General features: G+C 38.5%; 1 protein-coding gene across 1 annotated transcript; it reads left to right on the top strand.

Moving 5' to 3' along the window:
- Window positions 1–3,198: 3,198 nt before the first annotated feature.
- On the top strand, window positions 3,199–14,618 carry efhd2 (EF-hand domain family, member D2). The gene is made up of 4 exons (XM_067527136.1): window positions 3,199–3,759; window positions 7,782–7,929; window positions 8,023–8,157; window positions 12,022–14,618. The coding sequence occupies exons 1-4, from the start codon at window positions 3,473–3,475 to the stop codon at window positions 12,151–12,153; spliced, it is 702 nt and encodes a 233-aa protein (XP_067383237.1). The 5' UTR covers window positions 3,199–3,472; the 3' UTR covers window positions 12,154–14,618.
- The last annotated feature ends 355 nt before the right edge of the window (window positions 14,619–14,973 follow it).

Raw genomic sequence — 14,973 nt, 5'->3', positions numbered from 1 at the left:
TGATTGATACATCGACTCTCTTCCGGTCCAGTGGGAGTGTGTTCCGGAGTTTGAGTGCCATGGTGCTGAAGCGAGGAGGGGGCATAGTGAGGTAGATAGAAGAGGAGGATCTGAGAGAGCAGGAGGAGGTTACTACGTGGAGGAGATCAGACAGATGGGGAGACGGAGAGATGAGGTTGTAGGTGGCCTTGACGCTATACAGGAGGATTTTAAGTCTATTCTTTATTTAACCAGGAGCCAGTGGAGTTGCTCAGGATAGGGGTGATGTGATATGCAAGTTTAGAACCAGTTAGAGCTTATGGAGGGATTTTTTGCGAGGCTGAGGAGTAAAATAAACCTGCTTGCTGGAAGGTGTTCTTCAAAACAGCCAGAGTTTGTCCGTCTTCACACGTCCTGCTCAGTCTGCAAAAGTGATCTGACACGCCTTTCATTTCATCATTTGTACAGCGCAGATTGGGGGTGTGGTATTCTTTGTTCATGGCTTAACAGATCCAAGATCAAATGAGAAATGTTGTACGTTCTAATCCTGTTATCTGGTTATGTCAGTTCTTCAAACCCACTTGATAAGTGGATTAGAAAAGCTGGATTTCATCAAATGGGATAACTGCTCGCTCATGGTTGCTGACTTGACCAGATATATTGAGATGGGGAGAGAAAGAGAGTACATTTTTAGAGTTCCTATGAAGAATTTAAAGATGCTGCATATTGCAGAAAATCTCATTTTAACAAATTAAACACAGAGCATTACTGGCACCAAAATGTGGCACTGATTTGATAGATAATCATTAGTAGAATCTGTGCATTATATTTAGAGCTGGTAAGCACTATAAACACCTGGGAAGAGGTGAAATTAAAGTTACAAAAGTTATTCTGCCACTTAGTAACATGCACACTGAAAAGATGTGCATGGTATTGATGATTGATAATTGCTTTTGTGGTAACTACCTTCTTTATCTGTGGTTTTTTGCATAATGCAAGACTTTAGAAGCTTGAGAAACACATTTTAAAAATATCTGTGTGAGGCTAAAGCTCTGTCAGATATATGAATTATATATATATATATATATATATATATATATATATATATATGTATGTATTTATTTTAAAAATTATGGGAATACTTCTTAGTGTTGATGACTGCAGTGCAGCTGAACTGAACAAATGATAATTCATCATTCAGTATTCAGAGCTGCATGTATTGTATGCGTTAAATCCCATTATTTAGACTATAAGGTTACAAATAGAGGTCTAAGAAGAATATGGTGTTATGTTCGATTTCATCTTCTGTTTCCAGCAGTTTCTTAGCTCTACATTTTTTGTACTCATTATGCAAATGCTTAACAGAGTGTGAACAAACTCAGAGATGATTGAACTAAGTCCCACCTCAAGGTGATTCAACTCAGAGTTCAGGGTTAAGTTCAGAATTTGTTAAACTAGCTGTCTGAAATACACCCCTGTTCCTTTATTTTTTTTTATCCATGCTCTGCAGTTTGCTTTGAAATACACAGACAAGCAAAATTAAATTAAACATTAAGAAACTGTTGAAGTACATAATAGGCCTTGTTTTCATTTTCCAAAGAGATGCCATTAAGCCTCAAAGACCTTCATCCGAAATATGTGTAATGCAGTTGAAATTACTGCTTTATTGTCCTGATCCATCTAAATTGAAAAATAAGGTAGTGGATCTAGCCAGAGACAATATGTCTTTTTGCTTTCAATTGGTCTTCGTTTTGCCTCCAGCCTTAATGATTAAAATGTCTCTTGTATGTGAACTAGACCAATCGAAATCAAAAACTTAACTGGGGGTCTGTAGTTCAGTTGGTAGAGAAGTCGTCCACGAACCACAGGCTTAGTGGCTTAATTCCCAGTCCTCCTGGATACAAGCTGAATGGTCCCTGGGCAAGACACTGAATCCCCAGGTTGTCCCTAGTGTCTGCTACTTACTTTTGTGTCACTTTGGATAAAAGTGTCTGCTAAATCAGTGTGATTGCTGAAAGCAATGTACAGCTAATGTACAATAATTGTTATGAATATTTGTAAGATATTTTTTTGAAAGGAAAGTCTATGGGACCAATGTTTACACTGCAATATCTCATAAACCACACATGGTAGCATGATGTAACTTTGTTGACAGCTGCCACATGATGAAATGCTTCACGTTACAGCATGATCTCTATAGCACCACCACCTGGCCAGTAATAGACATTAGATATACGTTTTTTGTTTGCTTCATAACTCCTTAGCCCTACAAGCTAGAGGGAAAATGGCTTCCTTGGACGTTGAGGAAACTTTTTGTAATTGGGACCGTCCACTTCCGCCCAGATAGATTCTCTCTCTACTCTTCATAAATCTTGGTACATAACCTAATTGGACAACTGTGGACACGGGGATGCCAAGCACATTGACTATTTCCTTATTGTTCTCCCCCTACATGCTGTTAAATGTTGAGTGGGAAAAACGTTTCCATGGCATAACTCCCCAATCGAGTGAGCTACTTAAATTAAACTTTACACATAAATGCAGGATTCAGTCTTGAAATCGCATGCGAAATTACATGTCGATTCTCCGATGGGGATGCTATGGAGGGAGCTTATGTTTTTGTCATCATATGTTAAAACTATAGGTGTTAAAACCGTGAAACCGTGGTAATTATTATCCAGTGCTGTAGTTCTGCCAACAGCAATGGATGTAAGCAGCGATGGGAGCATAGCGCCACCTGCTGGAAAGGTATAATACTGCAAATATAAGGCATTTTCTGTAGGAAATGCCAATTCTAGTTGTATTTGTAATTGTAATTAAGCCCACTGAATTGTATAGTTCCAGATCCTCTATGGAACCACATCCTTTCAGCATCTACCATTGGGACTTTAAAACCAAAAGGGTTCCATGTTACATTGAAATCATGTAGACCACCGTAGCAACAGATTTCGTTTTTACTGCTTTAGATTTTGCGTTAATGCCCTCACTTAAGTAAAGGAACCTAAAACGTTTAGGTCATGAGAACACGCACCCAGTACAGACCGAAACCCATGATACTGTTGTTCTTAGTACCAGCCATCGGCTAACTAATGAAATTCCGGATTGTCCTGATCGACGTACTGTTGGCGCTCTGGCTGTGGGTGGAGCTGGTCTTTGTGGCTGTGCGACCCCGCCTTCCTGTAGTCAGGAAGCAGGATTTGTCAGACAGTATAGTATCTCTTTAAAAGGAGTGGTAACAACATGACAGGGCACAGAATAGTACGTATTAAATGAACAAGCATCATTCTGTAGTGTAGATATTGATCATATCTTGGACTTAATCAAAACCTTAGCGTTAGACAAGCAGTTCCGCACTTGCCACATCCACCTGTATGAAGACCATATATAGGTGCAAAAAACCGGATATACGGCTGTGTATGAGCGTGGGCGCTGACGCATCTCCGCTTCTGCTGTAACGTTAACAGTGAGGTTCGTTAGGCTCGGAGTTTTGAAAATGGCCACAGACGAGCTATCGTCCAAACTCAGTCGTCGGCTGCAGATCGAGGAAGGAGCCGAAGATCCTGTTGCTGTGGACGTATCCGGACACCAAAATGGGTCTGAAGAGAAACCGAGCACGGCCAGCGCTGACTCGGAACTGGGCGCTAAACTGATGCGGCGAGGAGAGCTGAACGAGGGGCAGGGTGAACACTGCCAGCCGAGCATGAACATCTTCAACCCCTACACCGAGTTCAAGGAGTTTTCCCGAAAGCAGATCAAGGACATGGAAAAGCTGTTCAAAACGTGAGTATGAGACAGTGTGGCTGAATCCTGATAACGTTACCCCTGGAAGTTCGAGGCCAATCTTAAACATGTGTCCAGGCCAGTGGTTGCCCATTTTTATTTCATATGAGTCATAACGTGAAGTTATGACAGGGAAGTAAGTTTAAGATTGCTCATATAAGGAAATCGAGTTGGCAGGTTACTCATGTAGAGCACTGGCAAAAAAAACCCGAAAATATATTCCCTGTGTCCTAAAGTAAAGGTATAAATTATATATGTAATAGAAAACTGATAGAAATCAGAAAAGCGCGACCAAATAACAAAGGCTAAATTGTCAAGTGAACTAAGAAAAGCGATTGTGAATCAAGCCACTAGTTATTAGCTATTATGTGGACATATGTTGAAAGTAACGTCCCCATGCTTGTGTGTAGCTGGAGACCTTCCTGGGTGGGGACATCATGCAAGGCAGCGATAAGGAGATCTGATTATAGGCTTTCATTGAGTGTAGTTCGAAGTGTTTTCTGGGTTTGATGATGTGTGGTTAATAAATAGCCACTTGCCGTCAGTTGACCTCATTTGTTCGTCAGACATTAGGTGACAGCTTTCTGTAGTCAGAAATGAGCAGTGAGATAAATATTACACTTACAGTAGTTTGACAGTTATGATCCGTGTTTTTAAGAGGAGGCATTTCTCTTCTGTCTCGTTATTGCAGCCACAGGAACATGTAACTATTCAAAGCAATGCGCCAGGGAAAGTGCAACATACATAGAGGATGTTGTGAGGAACAAATCCATCACCTGTTAAAGTTCTCTTATGTGAAGCTGCCTTTACTGTTGCAGGAGGAAGTGACTGTGGCGCAATCATTATATTCTGGCATAACTCTATGTCAGTGTTTGTGGAACTTACTGTTACTTAACAACTGTGTCAGAAGGTGTTGAAGCCTTACTTCATCACATTTCCCTTAGTTATAGAGGAGACTGACTTGGTCGAATTTATATTGTACCTTGTTGCAGTCCTGCAGAGTAAGTCATGACTTGTAGCAGCATGGCAGTGATGGAATGAATGTCCCTCTTGTTCAGTGCTCTTCCTGTAGTTAGCTGACCTTGAGTTCACATTTACTTGCTGGATAAGTGAAGGTGTAAATCAAAATACTATAAATAGCATCTATAACTAACATTTCTTTCTGTATCAATAAGTCACCTGTGTCTTCTGCTTTTCCATATCCTTCACCTCTTCACTGAAAAAAAAACAACTGGTTTTGTTTTGGATATCCATGACTTTTGGCTGTTGTGACTGTTACTCTGCCCAGATTCTTTAAGATCTTGTGTCATGTCAAGGCCTGTCCAGGCATTTTAAATGCACTACTTACTTTTCAGACTTAAACCGACAGTACAGCTTCAATACAGCTTAAGCATTTATCTTGTAAGTTAAAATCATTAGAATTGGCAAAGAGGGTGTACAGGGTGTTTTATTGCAATGGAGACAGAAGTTTTTTGCAGTATCGTGCAGCCCTAAACTAGCATGTGTGTTCTAAACTAAACTAAACCGATTAAATAAAAATAATAATAAATGTTTTAAAGCTGTATTTTTGAAATATTGATAATATTTTTTTGACAGAATAAAAACTAATCAACATATATGTCTCTGGCAAAGATAAAAGCAAATCCTCTTACCTAATTCACTTCATTGTCCTAAAGGGATAATATGCACGTTATAATAGGGATAATATGCACAGTCCTGTCCTGCATTCATTAAAGGGTAAAGATATTCTATGAATAAACAATGCAACAGCAACAAGTGGATATGAAACAAGTTCCTTCTAGCTGTGAGGTGGCAATGTGGGTAAGGGTGAGGGCGTAACATGCAACAGAGGTCCCCAGCTAGATTCTAAAGTCTACATGCCACTCTGTGGTTTTACAAGGCACTTTCTTGTTTTAACCAAAAGTGTGGAACATATGAAAAATAAAACAGGCTTAAAAATATTAAAGCAGTATTATTTAGGTAAATACGCTGTTCTCTGTCATAAGGTAATGGTAAATATTTGAACTGAAGGGAACCACTGAAACACAGAAGTTACATTTGACAAGTTGGGCAGATTAATCAAAAAACAAACATTTCCTCTTTTCATCCTCATAGCCTATTTCAGTTTAATGTCAATCCAGCTCATCAGAATCACATTTCTGAGTAATCCCCTTCCCCTTTTGTTCTTATAAACCAACCTATCATGCAACTCTGGACAACCAGCTGTTCACTATTTCACATTCACTGTGTTTACAAGTTGCTAGGTTACTGGGAATCCATTTCTGCATACAGTAATCTGTTTTCTCCATGGACCTCTTGTTTTGGAAGCCTGGCTCACAGATTTGCAGTGATTAGCAAATCTCATCAACTCATATTTTATTCACAACAGAACATAAACAACACATCGGATGTTAAAGTGAGACAACTAATTTAAGCGATTTAATCTGCAATGTGGAATGTCATAAATTGGTCTTTTACAAATGCATTATTTATGAAAATATGCTACTTTTTGTGTACCTGACATTTGGACTGGAATCCTTGGCCAATTGGCCCACCACTACACATAATCCCACCCTGTTTGGCAGTTGCAGAATTTCCAACCCTGTGATATATGGGATTGTTTTTTTAGCAAGTAAAGTAAAATCTGAAGCCTAATACAGTTCAATTAAGAGACATAAAACACTGAAAATCTTTCTTCATGAGAAACTTCCTTTGTCTATCACTGAAATAGATTTGGAATCATGACAACCAGCGAGACCAGTTTAGAAGAGATACATTTTAAAATAACTCAAAAAATCACCTAAAAATCAAATACTATTATTTATACTGATATTGAAGTTTATCCCATCTGTGGCAGAATAGATCATTAGAATGGGACGAAAAAAGTCATGTTTTCCAGCTTTAGCCATGCTAATGACTAGAGAGCCAGGATTTATGTGGAAATTAACTTGTCTGGACATGAAGTCCACTTGCCAAAGAGGAAATGCAGTCTCATGAACGCAGACTTTCTCAGTTGAACATAGCACAGAGCTGAATAAAGAATGCTATTCTATTTATTCATTTCGATAGCTGGTAGTTCCAACCATAAATGATTTAGTTTACCAAATGGCAAACACTGGTCATGGTCTGAATCCAATTAGGCTTCTATCCACTGCAAAATATTTTTTACGTTAAAATAATACAACTTATTTTGATTAGACGGGCTATGTAAAGATGCGTGGGTCCTTGTTGACTTTTCTGTTAATGTTTAATTCAACTATATTTAAAGTAATAAAACATGCTGAGTTGATGTAGCCCTCTGTGCTATTTTGTACAGGAACTATTTTTGAGGAGTCTAAATAGATAACTGTATTTTATGGATACTTTCGCACTAAATGGGAACCCTAAAAACCTTATAATGTCACAAGTGCTTTTTAGGTAATTGTTTACATAGTGATGATGGTGATATAGGTCATGTGCTGAAAAAAAGGATGCCAAACATTGGCATATTGAACATTTTTTTGAAAACACATGAAACACATCAGCCAGACACAACGCTCCACTAGGTGACATGTTTTTTTAATTCAGAAAACAAAGATCCTTATATATATTTTCTACAGTGATTGGATTGCCCTTAATTCCACCTAAAATGTGTGTATGCACAGATTACCAGACAACGTAAGCGTCAGCACACCACTAATGTGCCACAATGTGCCAATGTTGACTCATTGGCACATTGTGAACTATTTGCAAAAGAAAACCTTTTTCTTTTATTCTCAAGTTATGAGAATCACACATCGGGTAAATAAATTGTTATAACGTGCCCTTAACATAAAATATTATTTGTGTGCTCTCACACGTACTCAAACAGAACAACCAAGTCAAACTGATGTAGAGTTATTTGAGAGTTAATATATTCACAAAATTGATCCATGTTTAATAAATGTTAGTCCCTTTGATTTGTACTGTAATAATTTAATTGAAGGAGCACATAGCAGTGACCCGCAAGAAACATTAACAGTTTTCTTCTGGAATTCATCAAGGTACGATGCTGGAAAAGACAATTACATTGACCTGATGGAACTGAAACTGATGATGGAGAAGCTTGGTGCTCCACAGACACACATTGGGTTGAAGAACATGATCAAGGAGGTGGACGAGGACCTGGACAACAAGCTCAGCTTCAGAGAGGTAAAACAGCAAAACAGTTTAGATCCATTAGTAGACATGAAATCATTCTGCTATAAATCCATGTTCCTGTTTTGCCTTCCTCCTGTTCTACAGTTCCTGCTGATCTTCAGGAAGGCAGCGGCAGGAGAGCTGGCAGAGGACAGTGGGCTCAGTGTACTTGCTCGCCTCTCTGAAATTGATGTCTCCACAGAAGGGGTCAAAGGAGCCAAGACCTTTTTTGAAGCCAAAGTAAGCTGACTGCAAATTTCTTATATAGCAAAGACCGTTGCAAAGAGACAGACGTTGGCTTAATAAAGGCCGTATGATTTGTTTGTTGCTGTCCTTAAACACACCAATTAATTGTCCCTTCCACCCCAGCTCAGCGAGATAGAGAACAGCGGTAGAGTGACATAGAGAGTGAATGAGAACACACCAAGCTACACCAAGCTACAAATAGCTGGCAAAAAGCTGAAACTAGTGACCTGAAACATTAGGTATAATGTTTACACAGTTCGCTAATATTGGCAAAATCTCTGTGGGTGAGCAATTAAAATATCTGTAAGAGTTTTGCTACAGTGGCACATTGCTATGGCTATTTAACAACATTGGTATTTAGTGTACCCTTCTATGTGCTTCCATTCTATTAGTGCTTCCATTCCAATAAGTGTGACATGGGCCCAGGCTCAGTAATCACAATGTTGCCAAATTCTGTGGTTTCGGGAGTCTCATTTTAGTACAGATCATTTAGCTCAGAAGTGTGAGTGGAGAGAGATGACAGCCAAGAGTTTCCAATAAGAAATAAGTAAATTAACTGGCTGCCTTTTAAACAGGACCTTTGTCTTTAAATCACAGTAAATGCTCAGGCAATTTGGTGATCTTGCCACAGTTGTGATTTTGAATGCGGCTGAGACGAGACCAAGACCTAAAAAAAGTGGTTCCAAGACCAATCTCAAGTCTTACAGCACTGCAGACTACTCATGGTATGTTCCTAGTTGTTGGAACCTCATAAATTTAAAAGTGGAAACATTTTTCAGTTTTTTAAAAAGGATATTTACGAAAATAGCACGTTAAACAATGTCTCTCATAACTGGCAGGATCAGTAGGAATATTCTGTTGTATATGCCATCAGCATAAACAGCCTGTTATAACAGGAACATCTCAAAAGGCTTTAATTTAGGTCCCCAGTGAGACGTACAGGAGAAATTTTTGCGTGCAATAACTATGTGCATAAGTGTGCATTATTTCTTATTTCAAGCGAATTAAAGACAAGGTCAATTTATTTATCATTTAATGGTGTCCTACCCCGTTTACTAACTTAATTATAAGTTCATGAAGTGTTAATAATGTGGATCCACGCTACAAAGTTTATATTCATACCAGCATTATCTATTAGGTTTGAGGTTGAGCAGGTAAGTGGCAGTAGGGCTGCGCCTAACAATTATTATTATTTTTTGTCGATTAATCTATCGATTATTTTCCCATTAAACCCTTTTTCATATTTTGTTTAATAAATAATAATAATAATAATATATCATAATATAATAATAACATAACAATTGAGTAATCTGTGTTAATTTGTGGTAATCTGTGTTTTACAGACTAAAATATAGTCTCCAAAATATAATTAAAGCAAGCAAGAGTTTCTTCAATTCAAACGAATGGAATATGGTTTCCTCAATAAACAGTTCGATTTACTTAAATTTAAATACTGTAACAGAATAGAAGAATGAACATGAAAGCAGTCACTATTACTGATCCCTGTCCTCCTCGGTCTTTGCTGATGGGGACTCCCTGCTACAAGCTGCAACAGGGCCCTACCTGGTTCGGGAGTGTGACTGTCTTAAGCTCCTTTCAGACATGAACTGGAATTCTGACATTATCCTGACTTTGTCATGTAGGGGTGTATGTGGGAATGTAAAATATCCATGTGAAACAGTGCAGACATTATCCGGATTATATCCTACGAGCCCCTTAGTGCAATGTCCATATTATGCTGGGGAGCTCGTCCGTGTAGCTCGCTGCTCTGTTTTGAATCAACGGGAGGATTAAAAGTGAGTGAATGGGCATATTGATATTTCTATTTCTGCCACTGTAGTTAAGTGATTTTTTTTTTTTTTCAGACGAAGGCCTTTATGTGCTGTTAGTTTACCAAAGATTATGTTTTACATCAAATTGTGCCTCCTGAGCTCGCTCATCGCACATGGAAATTGAGCGTATTTTCACATGAAGGCTCCTCACTCAAGCGATCTCCCACTCTGAGTTCCATGTCTGAGAGACCACTGCGGATAATGTCAGAGGCTGAATTCTCCTAACTTTGTCCAGAATTCATGTCTGAAACCGGCTCTAGTGTCCACCAAAACCTGTCGTACATTTGGTTGAACAGTGCATTAATCGCAGCACATCCAGCTTTTTATAACTTCCAGCTTTGGTTCTGTGTAAGCTAACGTGTTCATAGCCAACAAGCTTGTTATGGTGAATACATGACGGGATGTGGGCTACTGCTGCGTAGCTGAAATGATCACTTTTCTGCACGATTCTGATTGTTTGAGTGTTTTGATCATTAAGGATTTAGTGATCATTCATTTGCGGCACGGTACCTGAAGGAGCACTGATGTTAATGAGTAGTTTTGACTTTACCTGAAATTCTGCTCTCTCTCTACTGAAGATAGAAGATAGGGACACTAGGCTGAGCTCTCACTCAGAGTCAGAGAGAAGAGGCTGCTCCAAGTTTCTTTTCTTTTCCTTAATCTCAGTGGTATCTTGAAGAATTCATATCTGGTGATTTCAGAACACAAATAAATGGAATTATATTTCCATGCTTTACTTAACCTTTAACAACTAAATCTGCACACTTAGATGACATTTCTTTATTGTCCCAGATACCAAATCTTTGTGTACCACTAATTTTTAGCCTAACTTGCATAAAGTTGACGCATGTTTCGTAAAATGAATTATGTCAGTTGCCTCACTCCTAGTCTGCACTGAGTTAGCGGAATGGTTGTACATGTCATCAGAAATTAACGATACATGTACATCAGCTGCAGTCACATATATTCATGGTGAGAGGTATTCCCGCTGAGAAACCAAGTCTGGTAATTGGCAGCTCTCCAGTCAGAAATATGAAGTTAGAGGCTCCCACAGCCAGGTCAAATGTCTTCCTGGGGCCAGAGCAGGTGACATTGAATCATATTTGAAACTTGATTATGCAAGTTGGAGTTCACTAAAATTAAGGTTTAACTTTAATTTAAGGTATAACTTTGCCAAAACAATGTCGGACTTGGACCCCTGCCAAATCTGAATAGTGATGAGATGTACAGCCATATGTCATCATTCAACCACTGGCTACATAGTTGATATCCAGCAAACGATACACCTTAAAACTAACTAGGCTTATAACCTTCCTCTTTGATAAAGCCATGCTGCTATAAGCTTAGACTGTAGGGGAACAACCCCCCAATGCACTGAACTCCTTTCCTTCTTTCGTCCCTCTCTCCTCTCCTTTCACTCCACATTTATATGCCACCACCGCATGACATTAACTTTGTGTCTTTCACTCTTGTAGTTGTGCATACCCCTTTCTGTCCCCCTCTCTCTCTCCCTTTCTGCATGTGGAGCTGTGTGTTTCCAGTGTGCAGCTACTGCTCCTACCAACCTGCCCAGTGTTTTCTTGCTGCTTCTTGTTGCTCTTTTCTCTCCACTTTCCATTCATTCCAACTGGTCAAGGCAGATGGCCGCCCCCACTCTGAGCCTGGTTCTGCTGGAGGTTTCTTCCGCCAAAGGGACTTAATTTTCTCCACTGTTTCCTAATGCAAAGTGCCTTGAGATGACTTTGTTGTGAATTGGCGCTATATAAATAAAGTTGAATTGAATTTAAATAAATTATCACCTTCTGCCCATATTCTTCCCCTCCTGTAGCCTGCCAGCTCTCAGATCTAGACTTTAGCGTCTATTCAAATTTTAAACACTTGACAGATAGTGTCCATTTGGGCTTTTGATACAGTAAGTGCAGATCAACATACAATGTCCTACTTACAACACGCTAGTTAGCTAGCATCTTTTTTATTCATTTTCACCATAGCTAGTCTAATTAACTGGTGTGATCTCCTGTTGCAGGTCCAGGCCATCAGTGAGTCCAACCGGTTTGAGGCAGAAATCCGCCAAGAGCAGGAGGTCAAGAAGAAGCAGGCTGAGGAGCAGAAACAGAGACGAGCTGCTTTCAAAGAATTGCAGTCAGCCTTCAAGTAGTCACCTCTTTTTCATGTCAAGATCTTTTACGCTGCTCTAATACTGTCAGTTTGTCAATCAGAGCGTTTGAATGCTCATTTTATTTCAGACAGCGGTGGTCAAGAGTCAAAAATGAGCTTTGAGCCCTGTTTTGACTCACGACAAGTTCCTTGTGCTAGCAGTCCTTATATAGTGGAGCTTAACCCGGATTGTCAGTACTAAAGCAATGGATTATTCTATCTTTGTCTCCAGCATCAAAGCCAGTTTATCCCAATTATCAATTCTTTTGACACTCCTTGTAGGGTCAGAATATTTTATCTTAACTTTGTGGCCCAACATTCTGACACTACAAAAAGTGGTTAAAATGATTACCACCAACCTTTCTATAGATAATTATCATAATAAGGGTAATGATAATATCCTGGTTCGAGTGCTATAAACTGCTGTGCCATGTTTTGGGGTCTTAAATAACAGATCAGTTACAACGTTCCTGTATGCTATATGATTCTCACGCCTGCAAGTGAAGGAAACAAACACACCATCACTGCCATATTTTTTGTTGTGTTTTCTGTTTTAACACTGGATCCTAATTTTGTAGACTTAAGCAAACATGACCCAGTGTATTGCTCCTAGTATTTGTATTGCTACTACTACATAAACATGGCTGACAGCTAAGCCATCTGTCCCACGTTCTCAATTTAAACATTTAAGTGTTGAAGAAATAGCCATTACTCCTTTAGGTTCTGTCTTTTTACTCAACAACTTCTTTTCTAAGAGCTGGTAATGTTATAACTTGCTGTAGACTCTGTTTTCATTTGGAACCAGCTATGTTAGCTTTCAGAAAGTTGGCTTTTATTTGTCTGCATTTTTAACTTTATTTGATAGCTGTAATGGTGATTGTAAAAACAAGATAATGGGAAAGCAATATTTAGGTAATAACAAGGTAATGAGATGCAATATTTCAGTAATAATGGAACAGGGATATTTTGATTAAAAACAATAACGATGCTCAAAGTGGGCCAGTACCTTTTTGGTTCAGTAACTTGATTTTGCATACCAGTGTTTCTTAAAGGCTGTCAGTATTTAGTTTGAGATCTGCATTCACCTCATGGGAGCACCCACAGTTTAAGCAAAACTCCTGTACTGGTTGTTGGCAATATTGTACAATGTGGCATTTAACTTAGTGTTTTCTACCTCTAGCAGAGCAAAAAGAGCAATAAATCTAGTGACATTTTGTCAGACAGTAAGCACTTTACTGCAACCATGGCTTTCACTTCTAGGGAACTGCCATGTTATCCAGATTATATGTATTAGCTTAGATATCAAATTAGATTTTTTTTTCCTTGGTCAAGCAAAGGTTCAAGGGTTATAATGTTCTTTAAAGTGTGAGTGCCTCAACATAATAAAAACGATCACTGCCATGTTATAGACACATCTACAGAATTTTCCAGAGTTTTTTTAGGTACATTTTTTATGTCAGTGTCTCATGGATCTCAAGGAGCAGATACTAGAATTCTATTTTATTAAATGTATGAGTCGGTACCGACTGCAAGGTACATGAGTTAAAAGCATTTTTTTTTTCCCCCCTGAAATTTTCAGTGATGCACAACCTCCATAGACAGCTGTTTAAATCTATTCAAAAGTGTTTCCAAATGTTTACTGGCATCTGTATTATTTGATCTGACTCCTATTGTGACTGTGGGCTTCACTTTGTCCATCCTCTGCAGCGGTCAAGGAAACATCAATAAAAATCAACTAATTAATTACAAATTAATTTTTCTCCCCTACTGAGCCTAAATAATCCTGTGCTATGTCCTGTAAATTTCTGTCGGTCACACCGGTTAGGAGTTTGTCTGGCTGCTCTCTCTCTGTCCTGCTAACAGACCCGCACATGGTAACATGATTACTTGTGTCCATGTAAACGCAATCAGCTTTCTCTGAAAAACTGGTTTCATAAGTGACTATGTAAACAGGAAAGATGACTTCTGAAATCAGGGTAGGGGATTAGAGAGAACCATGAAGTCTGCCTAAAGCACAACAGAGAATTTAACTAACAGAAAGTGCCTTGTAGAAGCCTAAATAAGTCGCTTTCCTGTGGATTTCCTTTTTTTATCCAGAACGTTTGCACTGTGGATCAGCTGTGTCTCTCCTTTCTCTTTTCTTCTCTCTTCCTGCATTGTCACCCTGCTGCATTGTCACAACAGTTGATTATCTGGCTGTACAGCATGCATATGAACAAGATTTCTGCTGAAATGTTCTAGTTACCAAATATCACATCTTATTACATTCCCCCCACCCCCACCAAACAGGACTCACTGTTGGTTCTTTTACCTGTATTACCATGAAGTTTTAACTCAAGATGATTTTTATGATTTTCTTTTTCCTACTCTTTTGGTAACATGTAAAGCTGTACTTTCTTGTCATAAAAAAATAAAAACTTGTACATCCTTGATTTATAATAAAATGCATTTTGATGTGGCCAAAAAGTTGCTGTAATGTGTGTCGTTCCTCATCCTGTTAACAAAGTTTGTAAAATGGTTCTCTTTTTATTCTACTTTTATCTAAGTTTAGTAAACTACAAATGCCATTTCCAGAAGGGCTAAGACAAGAAAAAAAGTCTAATGATATGAAAATAATTTCAAATGTCTTTGTCTATATTTACAATCAATATATCAAATGGTGAAATTAGATGTTTATTGAATACATACTAATTTTTTATGTAAAGTGAGTAACAGGTTATAATTAACATCTTTAATATCAAATTTTCTTTTAGCCACATTTTGAAGCCATCTAAGAACTGAGGGGTCTAAAGACCTAATTCAGCATTACTGGCTCTTTCAA

Source organism: Channa argus, chromosome 13, assembly GCF_033026475.1.
Source record: "Channa argus isolate prfri chromosome 13, Channa argus male v1.0, whole genome shotgun sequence".
Lineage (NCBI taxonomy): Eukaryota > Metazoa > Chordata > Actinopteri > Anabantiformes > Channidae > Channa > Channa argus.
This window is presented reverse-complemented; position numbering and strand designations above follow the sequence as displayed.